The sequence below is a fragment of the Callorhinus ursinus genome, unplaced genomic scaffold (genome assembly GCF_003265705.2).
Source record: "Callorhinus ursinus isolate GAN/ISIS: 27379988/994484 unplaced genomic scaffold, GSC_fseal_2.0 scaffold18, whole genome shotgun sequence".
NCBI classification, from domain to species: domain Eukaryota; kingdom Metazoa; phylum Chordata; class Mammalia; order Carnivora; family Otariidae; genus Callorhinus; species Callorhinus ursinus.
Window position 1 is genome coordinate 34912659 of NW_027397080.1, and position 23884 is coordinate 34936542.

At 62.9% G+C, this 23884-nt stretch overlaps 1 protein-coding gene across 6 annotated transcripts in view; it reads left to right on the top strand.

Moving 5' to 3' along the window:
* The first annotated feature begins 4136 nt into the window (after positions 1–4136).
* The window catches only part of MEGF6 (multiple EGF like domains 6), an 89242-nt gene continuing 69494 nt past the window's right edge, over positions 4137–23884 (top strand). For 5 of the 6 annotated variants that reach the window (XM_025857122.2, XM_025857125.2, XM_025857124.2 and 2 more), the window contains exons 1-3: positions 7203–7508; positions 11329–11463; positions 15106–15215. In XM_025857122.2, the coding sequence (XP_025712907.1) occupies positions 7399–7508; positions 11329–11463; positions 15106–15215 (355 nt within the window). In that variant the 5' untranslated portion in view covers positions 7203–7398. Of the gene's footprint in view, positions 4156–7202; positions 7509–11328; positions 11464–15105; positions 15216–23884 lie in introns of those variants that run through there. The other variant, XM_073903464.1, reaches the window with a different exon arrangement.

Here is a 23884-nt window from a genome sequence, read left to right on the forward strand (position 1 = left end):
TGGTTAGGTTGTCTGGGACTCCAGCAGGTACGGCTTGGGCGCTGTGGCAGAGACAACCCAGGAGTGTCCCTAGGATTCTGGTGCCAGCGCTGGAAGGGGCAGGAATCAGACATACCCCATAGAGCACCAGCTCCAAGCAGTGCACACCGCACTCCTCCGGGTGGAGCCTCTCGCTAAGGAACAGCCTAGCGTGGCGAGGGCTCACCTGCCTGTTGAGAACATCTTGCAGCGAGCCACCTCCGCCGTGGCTCAGATCCCCACGCTACCTGTGTGGCCCGCCTATTCGCAGTCCGTCCACACGGGCTGTTGTTACTGCTCAGCCCAACACTGACACCATCCCGATGGAAACAGGGACAAACCAGAGCAGCCTGCGCTCTTGCGGGCGATCCCCCACAGGCCCTGGCCGTCAACGCTTTGTGCTGATGGGCTGTTCTAAAGGGATGGACCCTACGGCTGGGACAATGGGAAGCCGAGGGGTGATGATCACGAATAAGATGAGGCCCCAGCAAGGGGATGAACCCAGCTAAAGCCCACTGGGGCGTCGAGAAAGGGGCCGCTGCACCTCCCAAGGCGGGCGGCATGGCGCCAAGGATTCTGGGTTGCCCTTGAAGTACAGTGACCTGGTCAGCGCGGGGACAGCCTGTCCTGTGTTCGTGACCATACTCAAGGCAACGGCAAAGGAGTCTGGGGCCATGCCCCAGAGTTCCCAACTCACAAGGGATTGGCACACGGGTTGTATCGGCCCTCCCCTCTGAGCGAGGGTTCCAAATATGCCCCGGTGTGTGCAGACACTGCATCTGGCCTGAGCCACACTGTCCCGTCCCCACGCGAGCCAGGCTGCCACCATCAGAGAAGCTGAGTACCATGTATGGATACGTTCGTCACCCAGACGGTGACGGGGGCTCACATTTCACAGGCCATGATGTGGAGGCGCCACCTCCCCTGCAACCTGTTAAAAGCAGTGGTGGTGGACAGGAAAAATGGAAGAACAAAGCCAAAGATTAAGCTACTGACGAGTAGCATCACCCTGCTGGGTTCACTATCCAGGTTTTCATACATTTCAGTGATCACGTGGTTGGGCCCATTGCCCCCCCGGCCAGATTGGGGACCCCCGCAGAGGCACCCAACACCGACCCACGGACCTTAAAGGTTTGGGAGTGGCAGGAAACTGCCATCACCCCGACTCTCACCCTGGATCAACGGGCTGTGCTGCTGAGAACACCAAGCCCATCACACCTGGGAGGGGAACCGGCTGCCCGGGTTTGCGCCCGGCTGTCCCGCTGGGGGGGGTGAGGCACCACTCACTCTCCCTGGGATCCCATTACTTGGCCACACGCCGGAGCCGAGGAAACGCCCTCTGGCTGGAACGGTCCAGCCCCTCACGCCTGACCGCGCCAGTGTCCCGCCAGCTGTGGGGTGGGCACAACCGGGTCCAGTCCCTGAAGCCGAGGCTCCCTCTCTGTGAGGCCAGGCGGGCACACTCCGTTGCCCACAGGACGATCATTCGGCCGCCGTCTCTGCCCCCGCCATGGGCCCGGAGGACGCTACAGCACATGGGCCGGCCTTGACTAACCTCACCCAGCAAGCGGCAAGTGAGACCAGCAGAGCCCGTCCTCACTGGCCACTGCAGTGCCCCGGGGAGCAAACCGTCGTCCCGGGTGGAAGGCCTTGAACCTCACTGCTACCTCTCAGGGGGGCGCCCGTGCCAGCATCCAAACAGAGGTTGTGTCTTCATACCCGATGAGTCTGGTGATGTGTCCTCTTCATTAAGTCACACTGAGGACACAGGGCAAGGCCCTGAGTGCTCTGACCTCCGGCCTGGGGCACTTACTAAATGCATGGTTCGGATCACGGCGCTCTTGCTGGACATAGGTTGCTACTTATTTTGGGGGTTATTGTCTGAATCTGTGTGTTCTCTTGCATGTGCCCCTTCTGTCCCAGTGGCCTCTGCCTCCAATGCAGCCGGAAAACCACTGAGCGAGGCACGTCCATGCTCGTGGCGCCCCTTGCTGACCACTGGGGGCCCACCGTGGAATAGTGCTGTGATGCCGCTGACCCGGAGCTGGCCCCTCGCCCCGCCTGGTCGTTGGGATGTGCGCTCTGGGCCCCACTCCCATGAGAGCAGGAGCCGCTCGCAGGGCCGCAGCGTGAGGTAGTGAGGTGTTGAGACCCCGTCAGGACGATACCGGTGACAGGCCTGCGGAGGCCTCTGTAAACTTTAAGATGCTGGTGGGCAGGTGTGGGGATCCCCTCAACTGGCAGCGCCCAAGACCACCTCGGAAAGAAGCTCCTTGCTTGTCTCCCCTGCAACCCGCCACCCCGAGCGTCTGCCCCTCTCCTCCGTCTCTCACTGCCCTCCGTGTACGGGGGCCCCTTGTGACCCAGCGGCTGGAGGGGAGACACGCAGGGGCCCGGTTGGAGCGAGTCCATGTAGGGACTCTGGGCGCTGGGCATCTGGGCGCTGTGGACCACGAGTGGGGTGCCGGAATCGAGGGGCCACAGAGAGAACACTCTGCCTGGTGGCCAGCCTGAGTCTCGGTCTTAGGACTGGTTGCCGCAGGGTTGGGATAAAAGACTGGGCACATGGGGGCCCCAGGACCCGTTAGGTGGGTGGGCATGAGGAGAGGACCCTGGCCCGGGTGCCTGAGCCTTGGGTGGATGTCGGGGGGGGGCTGTGGCCCCTGGCGCAGGAAACGACGGAGAGGAAGGAGCAGGTGACAGGTAACGAACAGCCGTGGTTGGTGCACGAGTCCCGGGCTGCCACGCCAACGTCCCACACCCCGGCGGCTAACACAACAGGACCTGTCCTTGGCTCTGCGGGCCAGAGGCCCAGCACCAAGGGGCCTGCAGGAAGCCTGTAGGGGAAACCTTCCTAGCATCCCGTGGTTGCTAGCAGCCCTTGGCCTCCCTGGGCCTGGGGCCCCATCCCCACAACCTTTGCCTCCGTGGTCCCAGGGCTGCCTCCCCCGTGTGTCTCCCCGTGTCTCCTCTTTAAGGACACCAGTCACGTTGGGCGAGAACCCACCCAATGCCCTCATCCTAACCTGCTGCACCTGCACAGACCCCGTCTCCAGACGAGGCCCCTTTCACGGGCCCGGGTTAGGACTTGAACGTACCTGTCTGGGGAACATGACTGCCGTAGCAGATGGGCCATCTGCACGTGAACGACGACAGGGCTCCGTCGGAAAGTGCTGCTCGCCACGCCCCCGCGTACGCTGGTCGTGGGGCAGGGGACGGTGGCTCCTGGCTGGCACCCCTGGGTTTGCAATGCTTCTTCCCGGGGAATTTGGACAGCAGGTGGCAGAGTAGCCCGCACGCACGGGGCGTTCAAACCAGAGCGCCTTGCACAGCGGGAGATGAGAACCTAAGCCTTCTCTTTCCAGGAGGACTGGGAAGTGAGGATTCTTATCTCATCTGCCAGATGTTGTGGCTTAGTGTTTTATGAACTCAGTGGGCCCCACCTTTGATGTCTGTCTCTGAATGGAAGCAGCGTTCAGGGGCACGAGGGGCCGGGCTGGTGCAAACAGGAGCCCCAACGGGTGGGATCTCAGAGCTCTGGGCACACTAGCCCCCCCCGTGTTGGAGGTTAATGTGTAGCCCAGAGAATATTCCCCTTCGCAGGGTCCATGGGCCGAGCTCATTTTCCAGAGACAGTGCAATCTGGGTGAGACCTCTCCTTCCTGGGAGGGACTGGGGCTGCCCCCAAGGCTGGCTGGTGCTTGGAGGCTGTCGTGGCCCCCAGGGACCCGTGTAAGAGCCGTCAGGTGGTGTACTGCAGACTGCCCTTCATCTTTGGCTTTGGCAGGTACAGCAGAAGCAGGGACAATGTCGACAAACACCCTTCCCAGCAGATGGGGGGCTATGGCCTTGGGGACCAAGAGGGCAGGTTTCCAAACGTACTTTAAGGCAAATCAGCAGATTTGGGGAACTGGAAGGGACAGTTCTCTTGCGGTTTCTAAAAGCTGAGTTGTTTTGATGGCAACGTCTGTCACATCCGCTCTCGACCAGAACGATGGTTTTGCTCTGCCTCCACCAAGACGCCCACTTTCCTGGGGCCCAGGTGCCCGGAGGGCTGTCTCCACACCTGCAGGAGTTGCCACCACAGCAAGATGGCAGGACCTGTGAGAAGGTCTGGCTTTGACAGGCTGCCTTTGGGTGAGCTGGAGCCAGGAGGACTGGGGTTGGGGGCCAGGAGCTCTTGGAACGCACACCAGCAAGGACTGGAGTGTCAGTTCTGGTTCTGGTCAGCACAGCAGGTGCAGGGCAAGGGGGACACATCCTCCCTTGTTCCCGAGAAACGCAAGGGCTGCCCCGCAGAGAGCACGTCCAGCAACAAGGTTCTGCATCTCCCAGTCTTGCCTTCCAGAGGAGCCTCTGCTCTCTCAGTGCCCAAGAGCTGCTGAGATGCCTGGCGGGAGGGGTCCTCTGGCATGCCCCGTGGATGGCCAGCTCCCCTCTAGGCCAGAGGCCCCACGGGCAGGCCTGGGCTGTCTCGCCACAGCTTGGGCTGGCTTCCTGTGGCTGCTGGAAAAAGTCCACAGATGGGGTAGCTAAAACAGACCTTTCTTCTCTGGTTCTGGAAGCCAGAAATCTGAAATCCAGGTGTGGGTGGGGCTGCTTCCCTCTGGGGGTGTCGAGGGACGTCTGTCCAGGCTTCTCTCCTTCCTTGCTCCCAAGGGTTGCTGCGACCTTCGCTTGGAGTCCCAAATCTCCCTCTATTCTCCATAAGGACACCTGTCATTGGGTCCAGATGTCATCCCGACATCTTTAACTTAATTACATCCACAAAGATCCTTTTTCCAGATCCAGTCACATCTGCAGGTACTGGGGGTTAGAACATGGGTATATCCTTTTGGAGACACAATTCAGCCCACAATACCGCTGCACCCCAACCCCTGTTCCTTTGTGTGAATAGGTAGTTTTTTGCTCTTGCTGTGGCAGGTAATCTCAACCACCCTGGAGCCATTTCGGGACCCCACCAGTCTGTTCACCAAACAGCAGTAGGAGTCAAGACCGAGTGGGAACCCACTTCGGAGGCACCACTCTGCTGTTTCTGGTTCACACGTGAGGACTGAGGAAGAGAAAGACCATGTCCAGGGCCCCACACAGGACACAAGACCCGTCCAGGGGTCTGTAGCTTGTCAGCAGAGGGGGCCCCGACCCAAGTGCCTGCTCCAGAGTCCCATCCTGCCCACCCTGCTGGTTTTAGCTTCTTTGGTTTCAGTTTCTCTTCTGGGGCAAATAAGGAGGTTTAGGAATGAACTTCAGAACCAGCTGCCTGAAGCCTGCCCATTGAACGGGCAAGATAGTTGGCAGAGGCTGTCAGTTGCCATCTAGGATCGCCCGCATCTCCGGCTCCAACCGCAATGGTGCTGACTCACTGCGCCCCCTCCCAGTGTTGAGCGGCCCTCTGCCTCCAGGCTGGACAGAGGGGACTGGTGGGCGTGTGGGGGATTCAGAAGACGGTGAACTCACCCTGCTTTGTACTGAATTGTGTCCCTCCCAAACGCAAACGTTGAAGCCCTAATTCCCAACGCGCCTGTATTTGAATCAGGGCCTTTCGGGAGATAATCAAGGTCAATGAAGTCATAAGGGTGAGGCCCTGATCCTCTAGGGCTGGTGCCTTCTAAGAAGAGGAAGAGACAATGGAGCGTTCTCCCCCTGCCACGCCCCTCTCTGCCAGGTGAGGACAGAGAGAAGGCACCCTTCTGCAAGCCAGGAAGAGGGTCCTCACCTGGACCCTGCGGCAGGCACCTTGCTCTTGGCCTTCCAGGGAACTGGGAGGAAGTGTCTGTGTTTGGCCTGCTGGGTCTGTGGTATTCTGTTCAGAACAGATTTGCTGCCCCTCTAACCACTCTATGTGCTTAGTGGTTTTTTCAGATTTCCAGGCAGCACAGTAGGGGGTTTACCTAAGGTTCCCAGAGCCAGACCCCTGTGTTCAGTTCTCAGATCTGCACTTTACAGCCTGGGTGACTTGGGGTGCTGCTCCCCACTCTGACCTCAGTTTCCCCATCTGCACAGCAGGGAGGCAGCAGGGCTGCCCTGGCAGCCCCGGTCCCCAGATGACTATAAACCTCCAGGTGATGAGGAGGGGTCAGAGAGTTGTTGGGGGTGGGGGGTGGGGCGTGGGGGAGGGTTGGACAGCCGCTGGTTCCCTCCTCCCAAGTCCCCCTCCCCCCAGCCAGGGTTCCTGTGCTTTTGTATGAGGGCGAGGTGAGGGCCAGTCACTTGGACCACATGAAGTGGTGGACCAATAAAGCCCCAAGAAAGAGGGCTTGCCAGCTTCGGAAGTGAGCCTCACCACCGGCTCTGGGCCTGGCAGGGGCTCTCCCTCCGCACAATGTGTGACTAACGGGGTGCCTAACTCCTGGTTCTACCCAGGCTGCACCTTCCCCTGCTCTTCAAAAACCTCCTGTTTCCACCCCAGGGACCCCCTGACCTCCTGGGCCCTGAAGCCCCTGGTCCTCAACCCTGGAGTTAGTGAATTCCAAACCAAAACCAGGTTGGTTGGTTGGTTGGTTTTTAAAGTAATATACGTCCAACATGGGGCTTGAACTCAAGACCCAGAGATCAAAATTTGCATGCTCTACTGATTGAGCCCGCCAGGTGCCCCAAACCAGGTGTACACGGAAATAAATCCTCCAGAGGGAGACTCCTGCCCTCGATGGCCTCTGGGAAGCAGGCACCCCCTGACTTCAGGCCACTGGCCAAGAATACTCTGCGCAGAATGAGTGTAAAAATGTCCAGGGCGTGATCGGTGACCAACCACGGGGGTGCCCAAAGGGGAGTGTCCAGAGGCACACGGAGGGCTGCAGAGGCTACCCCCACCCCCCCCCCCCCTCCCCCCCCTTCCCCAGCAAAGGAGGGGATAGGGCACCGGGGTGACAATCGACGGAGTGTCCGCGGAGACTTAAGAGGGACGGAGGGCCGAGGGCTGCCCCTAAAGACGGGCGCATGGGACCGAGGTCCGTCGGAGTTGGTCACTCGGTCGCAGGGGACCTGGGACTTGCAGCCTGAGAGGGGCGGGAGCGCGAAGGCTGGGGGCGAGGACCCGCGGAAGGCAGGGGGCGGGGCTGGAAGCGGCGGCCTAGGCGGGGCCAAGGCGGTGGGCGGGGCCCGGGCGGGGGTCCGGGCCGGGGGCGTGGCAAACGCGGGCCGGCCTCTGGCGACGGGGCTGGGCGCTCAGTGTCGCGCGACGCGGACGCCGGCCAGGCGGGAAGCCGGACCTTCCGCACCTGCGGCGCCCCGGGGCTCGGCGGGCCCGGCGCGGGCACCTGCGGCTGCGCCCTGCGCGTCCCCGGGCCATGGCGCACGTGGAGGCGGCGGCTCCGAGGGCCCCCCGGGGCCTCCTGTGAGCGGGGGACCGGAGCGGGGACCCGGCGCGGGGCCGCGGGCACGATGCCCGTCTTTCCGGAGGCGAGGGCGGCGGGGTGCGCGGTGGCCCTGGCCCTGGTGCTGCTGCTTCCCGCAGGGCCAGCGAGCGCCCTGCTCCGCCTGCAGCTCGGCCTGTGAGTAGCGGGGTGGGGTGGGGGGCCCCGCTGGACGGCGGGAGCCCGGGGCCCCGGGGCAGCTTTGTCCCTGGGGCTCTGACAAGGTTGGGCTCTTTGCCGTAACTGGGGAGCGTCGGGGCTTGGGTCTGGGGGCGCTTCGGTAGCAGGGCCACCTCCTCCTTCCCTAACCCCGTCCGTCTGCCTCCACTCTGTAACGTGCGTCCGCGCTCTGGCAGACGCTGCACTCCAGTCGGGGTCCTTGCGGGCAGAGAAAGCAGGAAGGAAGCAGCCCCTTCTCACTTCCTTCCAAAGCCTGCCTCCAGGGGCCTGGGGGGGGGGGCCTGTGCAGGGGCGGGGTGCGCCCAGACGGGGGGCCCCTGGACGTGGTGTATGTGTTAAACACGTGCGTGTTGGGGCTGAGAGACAGGAGAAGAAATTCAGTACCAGAATGGGCAGGAAGAGAGGGTCAGGGAGCCAGCTGAGATGAATTTCAGTTTTGAAAGATGATTCCCCAATGGGCCGTTTAGCGGTCTCTCTTCAACAGCAGATCAATCCTTGCACTGGCCTCTGACGAAAGCTGGTGCCAAAGTGAGCCGGGGAAGGGGAGGAGGAGGAGAGGCTCCTGCTGGCAGCCCCCCACCCCAGGGCTCCTGCAGGGTGCTGGGCCTGGGGCCTGCCCAATGCGGACAGGCTGCCGAAGGCTTCAGCGGGCCAGGCAAGTGGCCCGGCCTGGGTTAGGGACCCCTGCCCAGCACCTGGCCGTGCAGGATGGTCACTTTCAGGCAGAGCTGGGGGAGGGCCATTCCAGGCCCCAGGACCCCCACCCGGGGTCTTGCTTTGCCCCAAGGGGGAAGGTTTCCTTGTGCCTTTTTCAAAGGAAAAGGGGGCCTCTGCATCCAGAAATGTGAGTGGCCTGAGTCCCGACTTCTCCGCGTGACTGCTGCTGGACATTTTTCTTTCCTGCGATCCCAGTGAGTTTGTTTGTCCAAGGGAAGCTGCAGCCTCGGAAGGATTCTCACAGTGGCGGTCTGGCCACTCAGCCTGCCTGCTCTTTGCAGGGTTAGCCAGGGACTTCCAAAGGCCCAGACTCCTGGGAATTCCAGGGTGCTGGTCAGGTGGACAGCTGCTGAGCCCATGCGGACAGAGGGCTTCTCCTTAAGAGGGGGCTTCTGTCCCAGTGTGCTTGTGGAGATTGCTTGTCACCCCTCCTCGGCCCCTTTTCCTGAGTCACCGAGGAGCGGAGCTAAAGGCCTGTGTCCTGAGGTTGGCCTGCTCACCTGGGGCTCCAGGAAGCCTCTGGCCCGGCTGGGGTGAGCGTTTCAAACCAGCGGCTAGTGTATTGCCTGAGACCTCCTTCTCTTCCTGCTTCATGCTCTCCCCAAAGCCTCCTCTCCCTCTCTCTTCCTCCTTTCCCCTCTCAGGGAGCCTCCCACGTGGCAAGGGTGGCTGCCCCTCTGGAGACCTGTGTCCCTGTTTCTTGGTGGGGCGTCTGTTCTCAGGTTGCCCCAGGCATGTTGAGCTCTGTGACACCTCGGGGTGCATCTTCCTCGGCTCCGCTGTCTCTGGTTGTCTCTGAAGCAGCTGGTGCAGGCCCCAGCATGCAGTGGGGCCACAGTGGGCACTGCTGGCCAGCTGAGTGCGTGAGGGAAAGCACCCTTCTGCGAGACCCCAGAGAGGGGGAAGCTGCTGGGTCCTGGAGGTGCCAGAATTTGCTCCTTGCACCCCAGAGGAGCAGGGGACGGGGCCCGGAGAACAGCAAGGGTTCCAGAAAGTGCTTTGTCCGTGCTGGTCCCGTGCCCCCTGCCACCCTTGCCTTGGGGGAGATGTGATGAGCCTGCAGGGCCTGGCACAGGCATCCCCACCCTCTGTGGCTAGCTTTCCTGAACCCCTTGGTGGGCCTCTGGGGGAGGCAAAGAGAAGAGGGGTGCCGTGGTTGGGGGGCTCCCACTGACTCACAGCCCTGGTGCTCAGGGGGCCTTTGTGGACCCTTGGGAGCCTATGGCTGGTTCTTTGGCTCCCACTGGCCGACCATGTCCAGATTCAAAACCCTGCAACCTGTCTTTATGTATTTATTTGTGTCTCTGAAGTGTATTTCTCTGGAAGAATGGTTGGCTTTCCTTCCTGGGGCCTGGAATGACTGCTTACTCCACGCGGGGCTGGCCCAAGGCTACTGGCTGGGCTGGGGAAGCAGGGTCGGGACAGGGAGATGGTGTCCCCACACAGTGGAGCTCGACCTGGCCACTGTCTGAGGCTGCGGGGTCCCAAGCTCCATGCTGCACCCAGGCCAGGGGAACGTGTGTTCAGAGGCCCGCTGTGGGGTTCAAATGGGGAGCCTGTAAGAACAGACGTGATGGAGACGACTCTTCGTCGCCTAGCCCTCCTTCTGGACCAGGGGATGTGTGTGGCCTGGCTTCCCCAGCCCCCTCCCTGCCCTGGTGTCCCCATCCTCACCTCCTCACCTTGGGGCCATCGTCCGGGGGCCATCAGGGCCTGGAACCGCCTACCCGGGAGGGACGCTTCTCAGACCCACCTTCACCCCGGCCCTGGGCAAAGGCCACCAGCCTCCAGGAGCCCCTCTCTGCCAGGGAGCAGATGTCCGACAGAGCTGTGTTCACTTTGTAGTCTGGGAATTGCCTTCCCTCCCCAGATGGGAAGCAGGAGCCGACTCGGGCGACACTTCAGTCTCTCTGTCTGTTCCCTCCCCCATCCCGCCTCCTCCACCCCACAAATGGAAAAGCTGGCGGAGGTTATGCTTGTGAAGGACTGGGAACTCCCCAGAGGAGAGCGTTCCGGCGCTCACCCCCGGCCCTGTGGGGCCAACGGAGAACCAGCAAGACTGAGGCTGTTCTCAGGGCTGTGGAGAGAGGGGGGAGCCAGGCGGCCCTGCAGGCCTTGGGGAGGAGTGACGCAGGTGCCCCGGGGTGGGGGCAGGGCACGGGCGAGTGACCCTCGGGAATGACCCCGCAGGGCTGCTGTGGGACCCTCAGGACCCTCACGGTGGCTGTGGTTTGAGGAGGGCCCGGAAAGCAGAGGGGTCTTCCGAGGAGAACCCAGCCCACCCCATCCTCTTCTGCAGAGAGCTCTGGCTGGTCTCACAGACTTGCGAAGCTTTGCCTTCTCTCCCGGACTTTGTGAAACTTGCCTGTGTGGGGACCACCCTGGTCCCTGAATCCGGGCGTGCCTGGGGCGAGCGGCGCCCCTCCCCTCGCCTCCCCTCCTGGAGCAGGGCTGGGCCCCTTCTGCCTTCTCAGCCACCTCCTCCTTCCTGAGTGTGGCATGCTCCTGTCCATTCGTTCGCCTGTGGGGGCTCCTGGGGGCCGAGGAGCCACTGAAATCGCAGGGCCCTGGCTGAGCACCCCCCCGCCCCGCCTTCCCTGGAGGCTCCCCTGCTTGCTCTGCTTGTCCTGGCCGGAGCGAATCCCACCCGGCCGGGCGCCCAGCACCTGCGGCTCAGGGCCATCTCTGAGGCCGGCCTGGCTGCGGAAGAGGGGGCCTGGGATGGGAGTCACATGAACGCAGAGTTGACCTCGCTGTTCCTATGGACCCCCCGGTGCCCTGTGCAAGGCGGCACCGGTATCTATACTTTGGGGTTTGGGCAGGATTAGAGTAACCCTGTGGGCAGCTTGGAGCCCCTGCATGGAGGATGCTCAGATAGGACCCTTGAGCCTGGGCCTGCTGCAGGCTTGGGAGGGGCCCCGGCCTAGGGACCCTGCTGTGGGGCCTGGCCATGGTCTGGACCCCACCCCGGATGGCTCCACGCCCCAGGGTGGGTGTGCAGGTGGCCTGGGGCCTGCTGGCAACTGGTGGCCGGGGCGCTGACATCTGTCCTCTGTCCCAGGCCCCACGTGTGTGCCGAACAGGAGCTGACCTTGGTGGGCCGCCGCCAGCCCTGTGTGCAGGCTTTCAGCCGAACCGTGCCCGTGTGGAAGCCGGGCTGTGGGCGGCAGGCATGGTGCGTCGGCCACGAGCGGAGGTATGTGCCGGGGTCCCTGGGTCCCGAGTGGGAGCGGGGTGGCGGGGATGGGGGGCTGTCCTGATCTCGGGGCCTTCTTCATGCAGTGGGGGCCCTGCAGGGAGGAGGGGACTCTGGGAGGGGTGCTCTGAGGGGGACAGGGATCCCGTGGGGCAGGCGGGGACCCCAGGGGGGAGGTTGGCCATATGAGAGGGGAAAAGCAGGTGCTCAGCCTGCTAAGTTCTGCGGGACTGCTGCAGCCGAACCCCTGGGCCTCATTCCCAGAAGAGCCAGTGCGAAACATTTTATTGCTCAAGATTTTATTTCAAAGTCAAATTAAGGAGTGCCTTTGCATACCTCTCCACTTTTTATAGACTCAGGCTCTGGAATCTGTACGATTGCAAAGCTGGGCAGTGGAGGGGCCTCAGCTCGGGCAACTCCCCTGGCCGGAAGCAGCAAGGCCTCCAGGTTAGGTGCGGGGAAGGCCGGAATGGGCCTCAGATGGGGCATGGTGTCCAGCTTCGCAGCGAGGCCTTTGGGGGTCGCCTGTGTGATGTCCTCCGTGTGGGGCGTGAACTCCCTCCCTGGGATCTTGGTGGTGTCTGGGTCTGGTGTCCGTTGCCCCCCAGTGAACCTCTGGTGCTCAGGACGGCCCTGCAAGTATGAAGGGTCCTGCATGAGCGTCAGGGGCCTGATGCTGAGAAACCCAGGGAAGGAAGACAGCTCCCCTCGCGCTTCCCCCAGAGAGGCACTCTGAGCAGTGTCCCCAGCCACTCACGGTGAAGCCGCCAGGAGCCCTGTGGCCCCTGGGCTGGAGAGTTGGGTGGGTGGCTGTGCTGAGAAGCACCCAGTCTCCCTGTCGCTGGTCCCAGTCTCCCTGTCGCTGGCCCCAGTCTCCCTGTCGTTGGCTCCTGGTCTCCCCATTGCTGGTCGCGGTCTCCCTGTTGCTGGTCCCAGTCTCCCTGTTGCTGGTCCCGGGCTCCCCGTCGCTGGCCCCCGGAGTCCCCGTCACTGGCCCCCAGGCTGGCCTGGGTGGGGTGGGAGCAGCGTTTCCAAAGCATCTGGGTGCCTTCAGTGTCCTGATGGGGCGTCTGGGGCCCTGGGAGCGAAGCCCCCCTGTCTGGGAGGACCTTGCTGCCCCGTTATGTGGGGTGGGGGCCGCAGGGTCTCTGCCATGCCTCCTGCCCTGGTGCAGAGGGGAGGGAGTGTGCATTCTCTGTCAGGGTCTTCTGGGAAGGCTCAGGAGGGGCCGCGTGCAAAACAGGTTCTGGGCATCCTCGCCTTGCCCAGCTCCAGGTGTCTGGGACCCTCCCTTTGGGTTCAGCATGAACAGTTTGGGTCCCTGGCCTGTTTGGGGGGGGTGGCTGCCCGGTCTCCTGGGTTGCAATGCAGCTGGGATTCACCCCACCCTACACGGGCTGTTCCCCCCCCAGCCCTCCACTCCGTGTGAATGAGAGCTGTCTCACCACCTCTCTGTCCCATGGGGTTTCCTGAGACCTGCCCCAAGCACTTTCTGGGCCCAGCCCCACTTCCCTTCTGTGGGGCTCCTGGCTGCGAATGGGTTGTGTCCCTTCCCATGATGCCGCAGCGGAGCCCAGCATGCTGGCTATGGGCAGTTGCCCGAATGCCTCGTCCAGATGTTCCTCCGGCGGCTGTCGTAGCTGTGTGGCCTCTGGCTGGCACGCTCCCCTTCCTCCTTCAGGAATGCACAGAGGCTCTGGCTTCCCTGGGAGGAGGGCCCTGCCCCCGGCCCCCCTTCTCCCCATCTGCCAGCCCAGGGGCCAGCTCTCCTAGCGCATCAGGAGCATCTCCCTGACAAACCACCAGCCAGCACAGGCCGTGCCGGGCCTGAGGAGCCCCCCAGGCTACGTCAAAGGCCCCCTGCCCTTTTGGCGGGGAGTGGTCCATGCAAAGGGAGGAGGAGGGAATGCTTGGAGGCGCCAGGAGGCCACACGGAACCCCTCCCTCCAGGCCTGTCCCCCAGATCTCCTCCCCTGGGGCCCAGGCTCCATGGGGCCTGCAGAAGGTGGAGATGTGTGCACCAGCCTGGTACCCCTGTCCCCCTGTCGCCCCTGGCCCTGCTATCAGCCAGCTTCCTGGCTGTGGCCAGAGCCCACATGAGGTGTCCCCTGTGAGCTGTTGCACCCACCCTCCTCCGTGAGCTGTGTCCCCTGTGAACTGTCCCATGTGGGCTGCAGGGGAGTGAGGGGTCGGCTCTTGGGGGGCTGAGGGGGCAGTAGGCCCACAGGTGCCTCAGAGGGTCTCTAACTTCTGAGGGTGGGGGGAGGTGGCAGATGGGCCGATTGTCTCCGTTCTCCGGGTGACCGCGAGGAGCAGCACGTAGCCCCGGGAGAGGGATAAATATTTACGATGGAAGGACCCAAACACTGTTTGCTTTGTCAAATACTGTCCACCGCTGTGGTCGGTTTCTCTTCAGGCAAGTGGATTCATGTCCTGCCAAAGTGGTGTTTTGCAAAGCTCCCCCCGAGCTGTTGTGTGCAGCGTGCGCGCATGAACTCCTACTTCCGGGAAGGGGCCTTGTTGGTTTGTGGGGTCCCTGGGTTTCCCACGGCTCCCCCGGGCCAAGCCCCAGCGAGCAGAAGGGTGTCACGTCACTTGGAAACGGCGGTCCAGGCCCTCGGGCCACTCCTGGGGCTCAAGGGTCCTTGACCCCATGGCTGTTGGCTGGGCTCCCGGCCACCGTTCCTACAGACAGTGGTGGGGCGGGGTGGCTGTGTCTGAAGGCTGTGGGTGGCCTCGGGGCATCCCCTTCCTCTTGTTCTGCTGCTCTCTCTGCTCAGCCTTTGCGGGAGCTGCTCCCGTCCTGAGCAGGAGCTGGCCTGGGTCCAGGGGTGCAGGTAGGAGGCCCTCCCCTGAGAGGCCCCCCTCCCCCACTCCCCCTGCTCCTCTCTGATCTCAGCCCTGTATGCTGGTCACACTCCGGTTCTGCTGCTGCTGTCCACGCACTTCTCCCGGTCACCCTGTCTCCTCAGCTCAGCCCTACGCTCCTCGGGGTGGGGGAGGGGCCCTCGCGGACGCCCCAGGGCCGTCCTGCTGTCCACTGGTGGACTGAGAGCCTGGGGTCGGAATTGGCACTGCCCGCCCACTGGGCCCCAGGAAGCCACGCTTGTTCCCAAGCTGGACACTTGGAGTCTGACCCCCAAGCCCTCAAATCTGGCCTGGTGATGAGAGCCAGATGTGGGGTGTTATGCCCGTCCTGACGCCAGCCCGGAGCCGGGCCCGCAGCAGGGGTGGAGAGGGAGCGGGGTAGCACCCCCCGTGCCCAGCCAGCTGGGGCCAGTCACGTGTCCCCTGCTCCTGCTGACCCTCTTCATGCGGATGCGGCTCTGCTTTAGGTGCAGACCTTCTACCCGCTTCCGAGCCTCAGCCTGCTCAGCTTGAAATGGGGCCGGTCAGAGGATCATCGTGGGGAGTGGTGGGTGAGAGCCTAAAGCCGCGGGACATGCCACCAGCGCTGTGCCCGCACAGGACATGCCACCAGCGCTGTGCCCGCACGGGACATGCCACCGGCGCTGTGCCCGCACGGGACATGGCACCGGCGCTGTGCCCGCACGGGACATGCCACCGGCGCTGTGCCCGCACGGGACATGGCACCGGCGCTGTGCCCGCACAGTAAATGTTGCCCTCTCCCTTCTTTTCTAGAACCATCTACTACACAGGCTACAGGCAGGTATATGCCATGGAGGCCCAGACCGTGTTGAGGTGCTGCCCAGGGTGGAGCCAGCAGCCTGGAGACCAGGGCTGCCTCTCCCGTGAGTGTCCCTCCCCCGACCCTGACCCTGAATCAGTGCGTCGGAAGAGGCCATGTCTAACGGGGACGCCCCCTGGCACGGCGCAGTGCAGACCTCGTTTCTGCACTTGGTGGCACTCATCACAGCATGGGAACCTTCCAGGGCCGCACGTCCCCCCACTGCGCCCCCCTGAAGGCTGTTAAAATGGAATAAGAAAAGAGGAACAGTGAACCCACAGGCTGTTGGGGCAGGGGCCGAGGAGACAGGGCTGGGGCGGGTGGGGGCTCCGAGCAGAGGGTGGGGGGATGCCTGCCAGTGCCCGGGTGCCTGGCATCAGGAGGGGGTGTGAGGGTGGCCCTGGACCACGTGCTGCTGTCTGTGGGCTCAGCTGCCTCTTGGGGGTCATGTCATGGAGCGTGCCCCTCCCCTGCCTGCCCCACCATAGCCACGCCCTTGCTCTTGGGGCTTTCTTCTCTGTTCCCAAGTGGGCCCAGGGCTGGGCATTGGGCCCCTGGCCTCTGTGGACAGTTGTTTGTGAGACAGTAGCTCCTGTCCTGCCTCTTGTCCCGGTGCCCTGGGCCTCGGTCTCTCCTCCGCCTCGTGGGGGTGTGTCACTGCCTCCCTCAGAGGGGGGGTCCTGATAGCTGCAGGAGGGAGGGGGACCCCTGTGTCAGCACACATGAGCCTCACTGTGAAGCCTCTGTTTCATAAACTAAATGGGGCTCACAGCTGTGGAGTCTGGCTGCGGGGGGTATTTGGGAGGCTGTTTCTGGCCTGTAGGTGTGGGCGCAGGTGGGTGTGGGCGCAGGTGGGTGTGGTCGCAGGTGGATGTGGGGACAGATGGGTGTGGGCACAGGTGGCCCGAGAGTGGGTGTGGCACAGGTGGGTGGGCAGTGGGGCTGATGGGGTACGAGGTGCAGTATCCCTTCCCTGGGGAGGTGGTCCCAGAGGTCTGGCCCCTCCTGAAACAGTGACACGGCACTCCCTGACGTGAGGTGAGGGATGGGGCCACGCAGTGGGGGTGGCTGGGGGTCCCAGCTCCCCCATGCTGGGACAGGATGTATTCCAGCCTGTCTCTCGGCCCCGGGTCCCTCTGCACACAGGAAACATGGGAGCAGCTGAACGGGGGCAGAGACGGTTTTGCACGAATTCCAGTGGGGAAAGGGGAAGAGAAGGAGGCTGGTGCTGTTTTTCTGGAAGAGGAAATGAATAATTCTCCCCAGGAAGGGAGCAGGGAGGAAGAGGAGAAGGAAGCAGCTCTGGCTTCCCTCGTGGGCAGGGTGGATGCCCAGATGCTGGCCGGCGGGAGGTGCCCCAGACCCCCAGTTCCCGGCAGCAGCCCTTCTCCCCACGCTCTCTGATCCTGGTGGTGTGTGTGTTCCCTGCTTCTGGCTTCTAGGAAAACAAAGGAGTCTGTTGACTGGGGGTGCAGGGTAGAGGTCAAAGCCGAGGGCCCTGGTTTCTGCTGTGAGATGGGGTTCCTCAGGCCTGCCAGAGGCGGCCCTAGTAATCTGGTGAATGGTGGGGGCAGGCAGAGGAGGCAGGGGCCTACGGCACGGGGTGGGGTTGCGGGGTGGGGAGCATAGCCTTTTTATACCTGAGAAGGGATGTGGATGCCCAACCACATGGCCAGCCCAGGGTGGGGGGCCCTCTGGGCTTGGCTTCCTGGGCTGGGGGGAGAGGGTGTGTGCACTCTCATGGGCAAGGGCGGGGAGCCAGGGTGCAGGTCATGATTGGTACTGCAGTGTTCCCAGCATCCATACTCCTGAACTGGGTTCGGATGACCCTCGGTTTCTCCTGTGTCTTGGAGTGACCTTCCCAGGGTCAGGGCTGGGGAGGAGTGGCAGGGCCCAAGGGTCAGCCAGATCCTGGGAGGCCAGGTTGGAGACAGGCCCCAAATGCTGACTTTTCAGGGATGGGAGGCCAATTTCAGCACAGGTCCTCAGGCCCTGACAGTCTCTCCTTTGCAGTCTGGCTCAGCGTGCGCTCCTGGGCTGTCCTGTGGCTCTGTCTGCCTGCGCTGGTAGCCAGGAAGGACAAGCTGGCTCTGCTTTGGCCTGGCCAGCTAGCAGGAGGGGGCGGGTATGTGGCAGTGGGGAGATCGCTGGCAGGTGGGACCTAAAGCCGCCCAGGGCAGCCGTGGCCTTGCAGAGGTGGAGAAGCCGGGCTGGGGACAGGGCTGTAGTGGTGAGCAAATGAGGATGTCTCAGCCACAGGGACTGGCCTTGGGGGTCCAGTTTGCGCCGTTGGCCTGGAGACACAGACAGGGTCTCCACATGTGTCCTGAACTTGAGGCTTGGGCTTTCTTGATTGTTTGTTTTTAAAAAAAACATTTTCGTGCAGGACTTACTTATTTCTGTGTTTGGATTTTATTTGAAAGCTCTAGGAAAAGCTCTGTGATCTGGCCTCTCACCCTCTTGTTGCCCCAGGGTCTGGGTCACTGGCAGGTGAAGGGGAGGGCGGGACAGGGAGGCTCATGTGGGGCAGAGCCTGAGCCTGGGACCCTGCCCCCCAGGGGTGGCTGTTGCTCAGCTCTGGGGAGTCAGGGGGCCTGGCAGGGAGGCCGGTAGCGAGCAGATGATGGGTTGCGATGGGGGGTACAGAGCCAGCTGGGGCTTCGATGTGTGGGTGGGCAGGGCAGGCCCGCAGGGACGTGGGGGTTGGAGGAAGTGCAGCAGAGGCAGTGGGGCGGGGCGGGGGGCTTGCAGAGGAAGGCAGAAGAAGTGGCCGGAGAAGGTGGGCTTCCTGCTGTGAGCTGAGCCCTTGGGGTCACTGGGTCACTTTGTTTCCCTGTCCCAGGTGGAGCAGGTGCCCGGAGCCCCCAGCCCCTCAGAAGCCCTGCCCTGTGAGGTCAGGGGAGAGTCTGCGGTGGCCCCCTTCCTGCCGGCTTGCCTGTGGGTGCCTGGAGGCTGGGTCGGGGCCCTCTGAGCTCCTGAGCACGAGCAGTGGCTGGGGTGCTGGGCCCCCACTTGGGAGAGGTGCCCACTTCCTGCAGAGGGGCCTGGGGGTCAGGAGTCTCTGGGTTTGGCCCTTCCCCCATCCCTGTACCATTCCCCCAGTCTCAGTCCAGGCTGTGTCTGCAGTCAAGGGAGACCGGGTTGGGCCGGGGGCAGCCCCCCCCCCCTCCCGCTGCTGACATCCCCAGCCCGGCCCCGCTCCACCAGCCGTGTGAGACGTCCTCGCTTCGCGTGACCTGGAACCGCACCTGCGTGCGGGACACCGTCAGGGCCCCTGTGGGTTCGTGTGGGAGTGAGGAGAAGACGTCATGCTGTGTAAGAGGGTGACAGGAAGCTCCTAGTGGCCACTGTGATTTCTCAGAGGCCCACTTAGCAGCGTGTGTGACCTGGAGGTGAGCAGAAAGGAAAAGTGCTAGCCGGGTGGGGCGGCATTGCCTGGTGACCAGGGGCCTTCCTTGGGTCTGTGTGGTACACATGCGCCCCGTGGGCAGCTGGGCGCTGACCTCTTCTGCTGTTGGGGTGCCAGATTCCTGCCTGGTGCCTCTCTCAATTCCATGGCCATCTCAGTGGGGTGCAGATTTTCCTGGACCCACCCCAATTCCCTGGGCCCTGGGTCCCCCTCATCAAGGGGGGGGGCTGAGTGTGAAGGCACTGCATGCAGACTCCTACATGGATGCACCCAGGAATGAGGGGCCAGGAAGATGCTCTGTGGCTCCCTGCTCTAACTCTGTGCAGGCTGAGCCCTGGCCATCTGAGGAGGCCAGTGGACGGAGAGGCAGAGCCTGAGCAGGTGCCAGGAGCTGCACCGGCGATGAGGAATGGGAAGGGGTTCTGTGGTCCAGGAAGCTCCGCATAAAGCACAGTGAAGCAGGATCCATCATTGCAGGACTTATCAGAGCATTTAACATGCTAATGTGTCCTGTGGGTTCCTGAGAAGGACTATGTAGTATTTTCCAAACCAATTCTTTCTTTAAAAAGATACAACAAAGTTGAAAAAATAAACAGTGTCCCTAAAGCATGCGCTGGGAAAGTGACCCAGGCGGTCCGCTGGACGATCATTTGTGTGGGGCCGACAGCATGTCCTGCGCTGTGCTCAGGCGTGGGAGGGTGGCAGTGGCAGAGACTGGGCCTGGCCCTTCCTCCGTCGGAGCTGCTGTCCTGTGGCAGCAGACACGCGGGCAAGCGCGCGTGCGGTTCTGGGTTCAGTGCCAGCCCGTGAGCTGCACTCCGGAGAAAGCTGAGGTGGGGGAGGGGCGTTGGCCAGGAGGGGCTGGGCGGGGCTTGAAACAGCTCGGGTTTACTCTCTGGAGGCTGGATGTGTGCCATCCACGTGTGGGGGATCCTTCCTGCTTGGTCCTGGGCCCTCCTTGGCGTGAGGCCGCGGCAGCCCCCTGCTGCCCGCGTGTCCTCCTCTGTCTCTAAGCGGGGCCTGCCCGAATCCGTGTGAGCTTAGTCCCTGCCTCAGTCACGCCCGCAAAGACTGTTTCCAAACGAGGTCACTTGCTGAGGTCCCAGGGCCCTTGTGAGGACAGGGAGCCTGTGCAGGGTCTGACTGGGGGAGGGACACGGTCTGCCGTGGAGGGCAGAGGGCCTGGCCCTGGTGGGTCGCCGAGCATGGTAAGTGGCTGGATTCTGGATGTGTGGATGGAGTGGGAACTGGGTCTGGACAGCGTGGCCGTGGCTGGGTTTTCAGGACCCCATGTGTGCCCGGGGTGTGTGGGGCAGCCTCGCCCTTGACTCTGCAGCAGACCCTCAGAGGTGACCACGGACAGGGGTGGATACTGCAGGGTGGCCACCCCGAGCTTTCTCCACAGGCTGTCCCGGCCCATCGTGGTCACTCGCGCCTTCTTGCGGCCTAGGGGATATGCCAGGCCAGCTGGGAAAAAAATCTGTGGCCTTTGAGGGCGTCACATGAGTGTGAGGGAGGGATTGACGTGGTTTGTTGCCACGGGAGCCTGGGACAGGCCACTGGGTGGGTCAAGGGAACAGAAGCCCAGGCTGCTGACTGCCTCGCAAGCTTGCCCCTTCCTCCCTCCTGGGATGTGGCCATCTCCTCTGTGATCCTGGGGCTGTGGGAAGGAGCGGCAGGAAGGCTGCTGGGGGACCCGGGGATGGCCGCCCTCTGCCTTCCTGCTTTGCTGTTCACTTTCCCTTTTCCGTTCTGGGTGTGTGTCAGCTCTGCGCCCAGTGTGGGAATTTGCAGAGCTGGCGCTCTGGCTGTCCTGACTTCGCTGTGGACACAGATGCCCACGCAGTTGGTAGGGGTGGGCATGTTGTTCTGCGGCAACCCCTCATCCCCTAGGTGTCTCTGGACAGTGGAGTCACCCCCAGATTTGCATGGTGCTGTGCCAGGCATGTTTGCACACTCATGCACACTTGTGCCCTGGACGAGCGTGCTGTCCACCCAGGCGAGCTCACCCACGTCACAGCCTCACATACACATGCACGGTTGACGCATGTGCTCACGCTCACAAGGACGCATGGGTGTGTACGCAATCACACATGTACACACGTGGATGGTCTCACGTGTGCTGACACGCTCACCCTCAGACATATGCCCACACTCATGCGCTCATGAACACATGGGCTCACATACGTATGCCCTGTACGTGCGCTCATGCTCACGTGCACACGTGTGCACCACGTGCCTGCTCGCTCATGTCTGTGTGAGTGCCTGCACGCCTGCCTGCTCCCGTGCACGGGTCTGCTCACACCTGCTGCTGCGGCCCCACAACACCCACACGCTGAGCACGCCCCTCCTCTGTGCGGCCCTGCCTTCCAGCACAGGCCTGCGGTGGGTGCGCGGCCAAGGTGGAGCCCTGCCTCGGACTCCTGGAGCCTCGGGGCGGGCACTGGCGTGGCTCTTCCTTGGGAGCTTGGAGCTGGAGTGACTCCCTCCCTGCAGCAAGGGTCTGGACGGGGGGAGGTGTGGGTGGGGGCTGGGGCCCAGGCCTCCAGCTGCCGGCTAGCATTGGGTCGAAGGCTGGCGGGTCTGGTAGCAGAACAGGGACAGAGGGACCAAGTGGGAGGGACCTGGGGCTCCCAGGGAAGTGGCCTCCATCCTGTAGCTGCCCTTGGCTGTGAGGCGGGCACTGTGGTTCCCACGCCTGGCCACTCACAGGCGGTTCTGCCAGCACCTCGGGTGAGGTTTAGGAGATGCTGCCGGGGGTGTGGCCAGTGAGGTGAGGACCACCCTGAGCCACGGTGCTCATCTCGCTGCCCTGTGGGGGGCCCGGGCACAGTGTCGTCCTCACCATCACCCCCTTCATCTGGGCTTTCCCCCACCCAGCATTGTTTGAACCCCTAAATGCCGCCAGTGATGGTGGACAGAGGTGCTCTGCACCGGGTCCAGCCCCGACTCTGCCTGGTGCTGGCCTCCCAGGCCGGTTGCTGGAGGAGCGCTGGGGGCACGTGTACCCTCTTGGGGTCCTGGCCTGCTGTGTGTGCCCCAGCAGCCCTGGGAGAGTTTCCTGGGCACCGGCCTGGGTGGCACACACCCTGTCTCTGGCTGGCCTGGTGGCTTCGGCCACGGGCAGGACTGTGCCCAGTGCTGGTACCACCGCTTCCTTCGCGGAGCCTGGGAGCCGGGAACCGATTGGTCGGCTGTGTTCCATCTGGCCTGAGGTTTCTGGGAGCCAGGCGTGCACCGGGAGCTCATGTGGGCAGTTTTATTGGGCCCCCCACATCCACCACGTGTCTTGGTGGTGGGCTGATCCCCAGTTACAGTGGAGGAGCTGTGGCCCAGACAGGAGGAGAGCTGCTTCCCAGAGAGGCCCCTCCCAGGCTCCATTCTGAAAATTCTGTGTTGGGTGCAGGGAGGGGCTGAGGTCCCCTGCAGGCCTGATCAGGATGTGAGCTCAGCCCCAGCCAGCAGACAGGCGTGCCCCTCCTCTGGGGATGCTGTGGGGGAGTGGTGCAGGGATGGGGCTCCCCTGCTCCTGGGCCAGGTCCTCACTGCCGGGAGTGGATGGGAGCCAGAGGCTTCGGCACGGGAAGTCCACAGGAGGCCGTGCAGCTGGGACAAACCACGAGAGAGCAGGCTCCCAGGCCGGGAGGTTTGTCTTGGGTCTGAGTTGGTCCCTCCTGCCCTGGCCTGTTCGAGCTACAGGATGAATGTGGGGTCTCTGGGCCGCTTGGGCAGAGGTGCCCAGGGACAGGGCTCATTTGCAGTGCTGGCCTCCAGAAGGCTGACGTTTGTGCTCCACGCACATTTGGTGACCCTGGCCGTGTGTTCAGAGCCTGCAGGGGGGTGGCCCAGCAGACCAGGAGAAACTTGTCCACCCGGATCACACCTGTCCCGCCTGAGGCGGCCACTCAGCTGTCCACCGGTAGCTACTTGGGGAAGAAAAGAGGAGGGGCTCTGGGTTCAGTCGCGTGGCAGTTCGAGGACAGCCCAGCCCTTGTAGAGGAGTGGAGCCCCGTTGCCACGGCTAGCCCATCCCAGGACAGGGGCCACCCCCGCTGCCTGCAGCAGGGTTCACCTGAGGTCCCGCCAAGCGCAGGTGTTTCTTGCCCCCCACCGTGAGAGAGGGGTAGCTGGCATTAAGATGCCACAGATGTCCAGGGGTGCCTGGGGGGCTCATTTGGTCGAGTGTCCAACTCTTGGTTTCGGCTCAGGTCATCTCATGGGTCGTGAGATGGAGCCCTGTGTCGGGCTCTATGCTCAGTGGGGCCTCTGCTTGAGAGTCTCCCTCTGTCCCTCCCCCCTTCCATGTGGGTGCGTGCATGCACTCATGCGCTCTCTTTCTCAAAGAGATAAATCTTTAAAAAGAAAGAAGGAAGGAAGGAAGGAAGGGAGAAAAGAAAGGAAGGAAGGAAGGGTGGGTCTCCAGACATGCTGCCCTCGCCCTGGGGACTGTGCTCCCCAAATCCGCCATCCTGCAGACTGGACACCCCCCCGGGGCCCTGCCAGCGTTTGGTCCCGAGGATATGGGTGGACCCACCCTGTGTCACCCCAAGGCAAAGGCCTGGTCTGGGGAAGCTGGGACGCTTGGTGAATGGTCACTGTCCCTGCACCTCCAGCCCCATTCTGCACACTAGGGAGGGTGGTGTTCCTCCTCTGTTCAGATCATGGTCGAGGAGACCCATCAGCTCTGGAAGTGGGCTGCTGTGGGTAGCGTGTCTGGCTTCAGGCTCAGGCAGGATGTGGGAGACACTTGGCAGCGTGAAAGTCGCTGAGAATATTGTATTCCGTGTGTGCAAGTTGCCTGTCGTGGAGCTTAACCTGAGTTTCTAACCCACTGATACGTATCTGACGACAGAACTTGAGCATGTATGTGCAGGCCTTGCCCGCTAAGGCATCTGGGCTGTGGGGAGCCAGCAGGGGTTTGGGGCAGGGGGAGACACGTGCACAGTACCTGGGCGGGGGCGGGGGTTCTCCAGCCCCGTGGGACTCCCCTGGCTCGGGCCTTCCCTCTGCCTGCTTGGTCCTCAGAGAACACGGCTGCCCACAGCAGCCAACCCTGTGGGCCCCACCGGCCCGGGTCACCTGCGCCTGCCCTGGCATTTCTCACTCTCGAGGGTCCTGTGGCTGCAGGCCTGGCCAAGCTGACAGCCTGAGGGACGGTCCCCAGCAGACCCCCTGCCATGGCCCCGGAACCTAGTAGGTATTTAAAAAAATCCACTAATGTGAAGCAGAAAATACATTTGTTACTTGGAAATCTCTAAATTGTCCGCAAGGCGTCCGTCCAGCCTTCATTCACAGCCACGTGTCAAGTTTTCACGGTTTTTGTT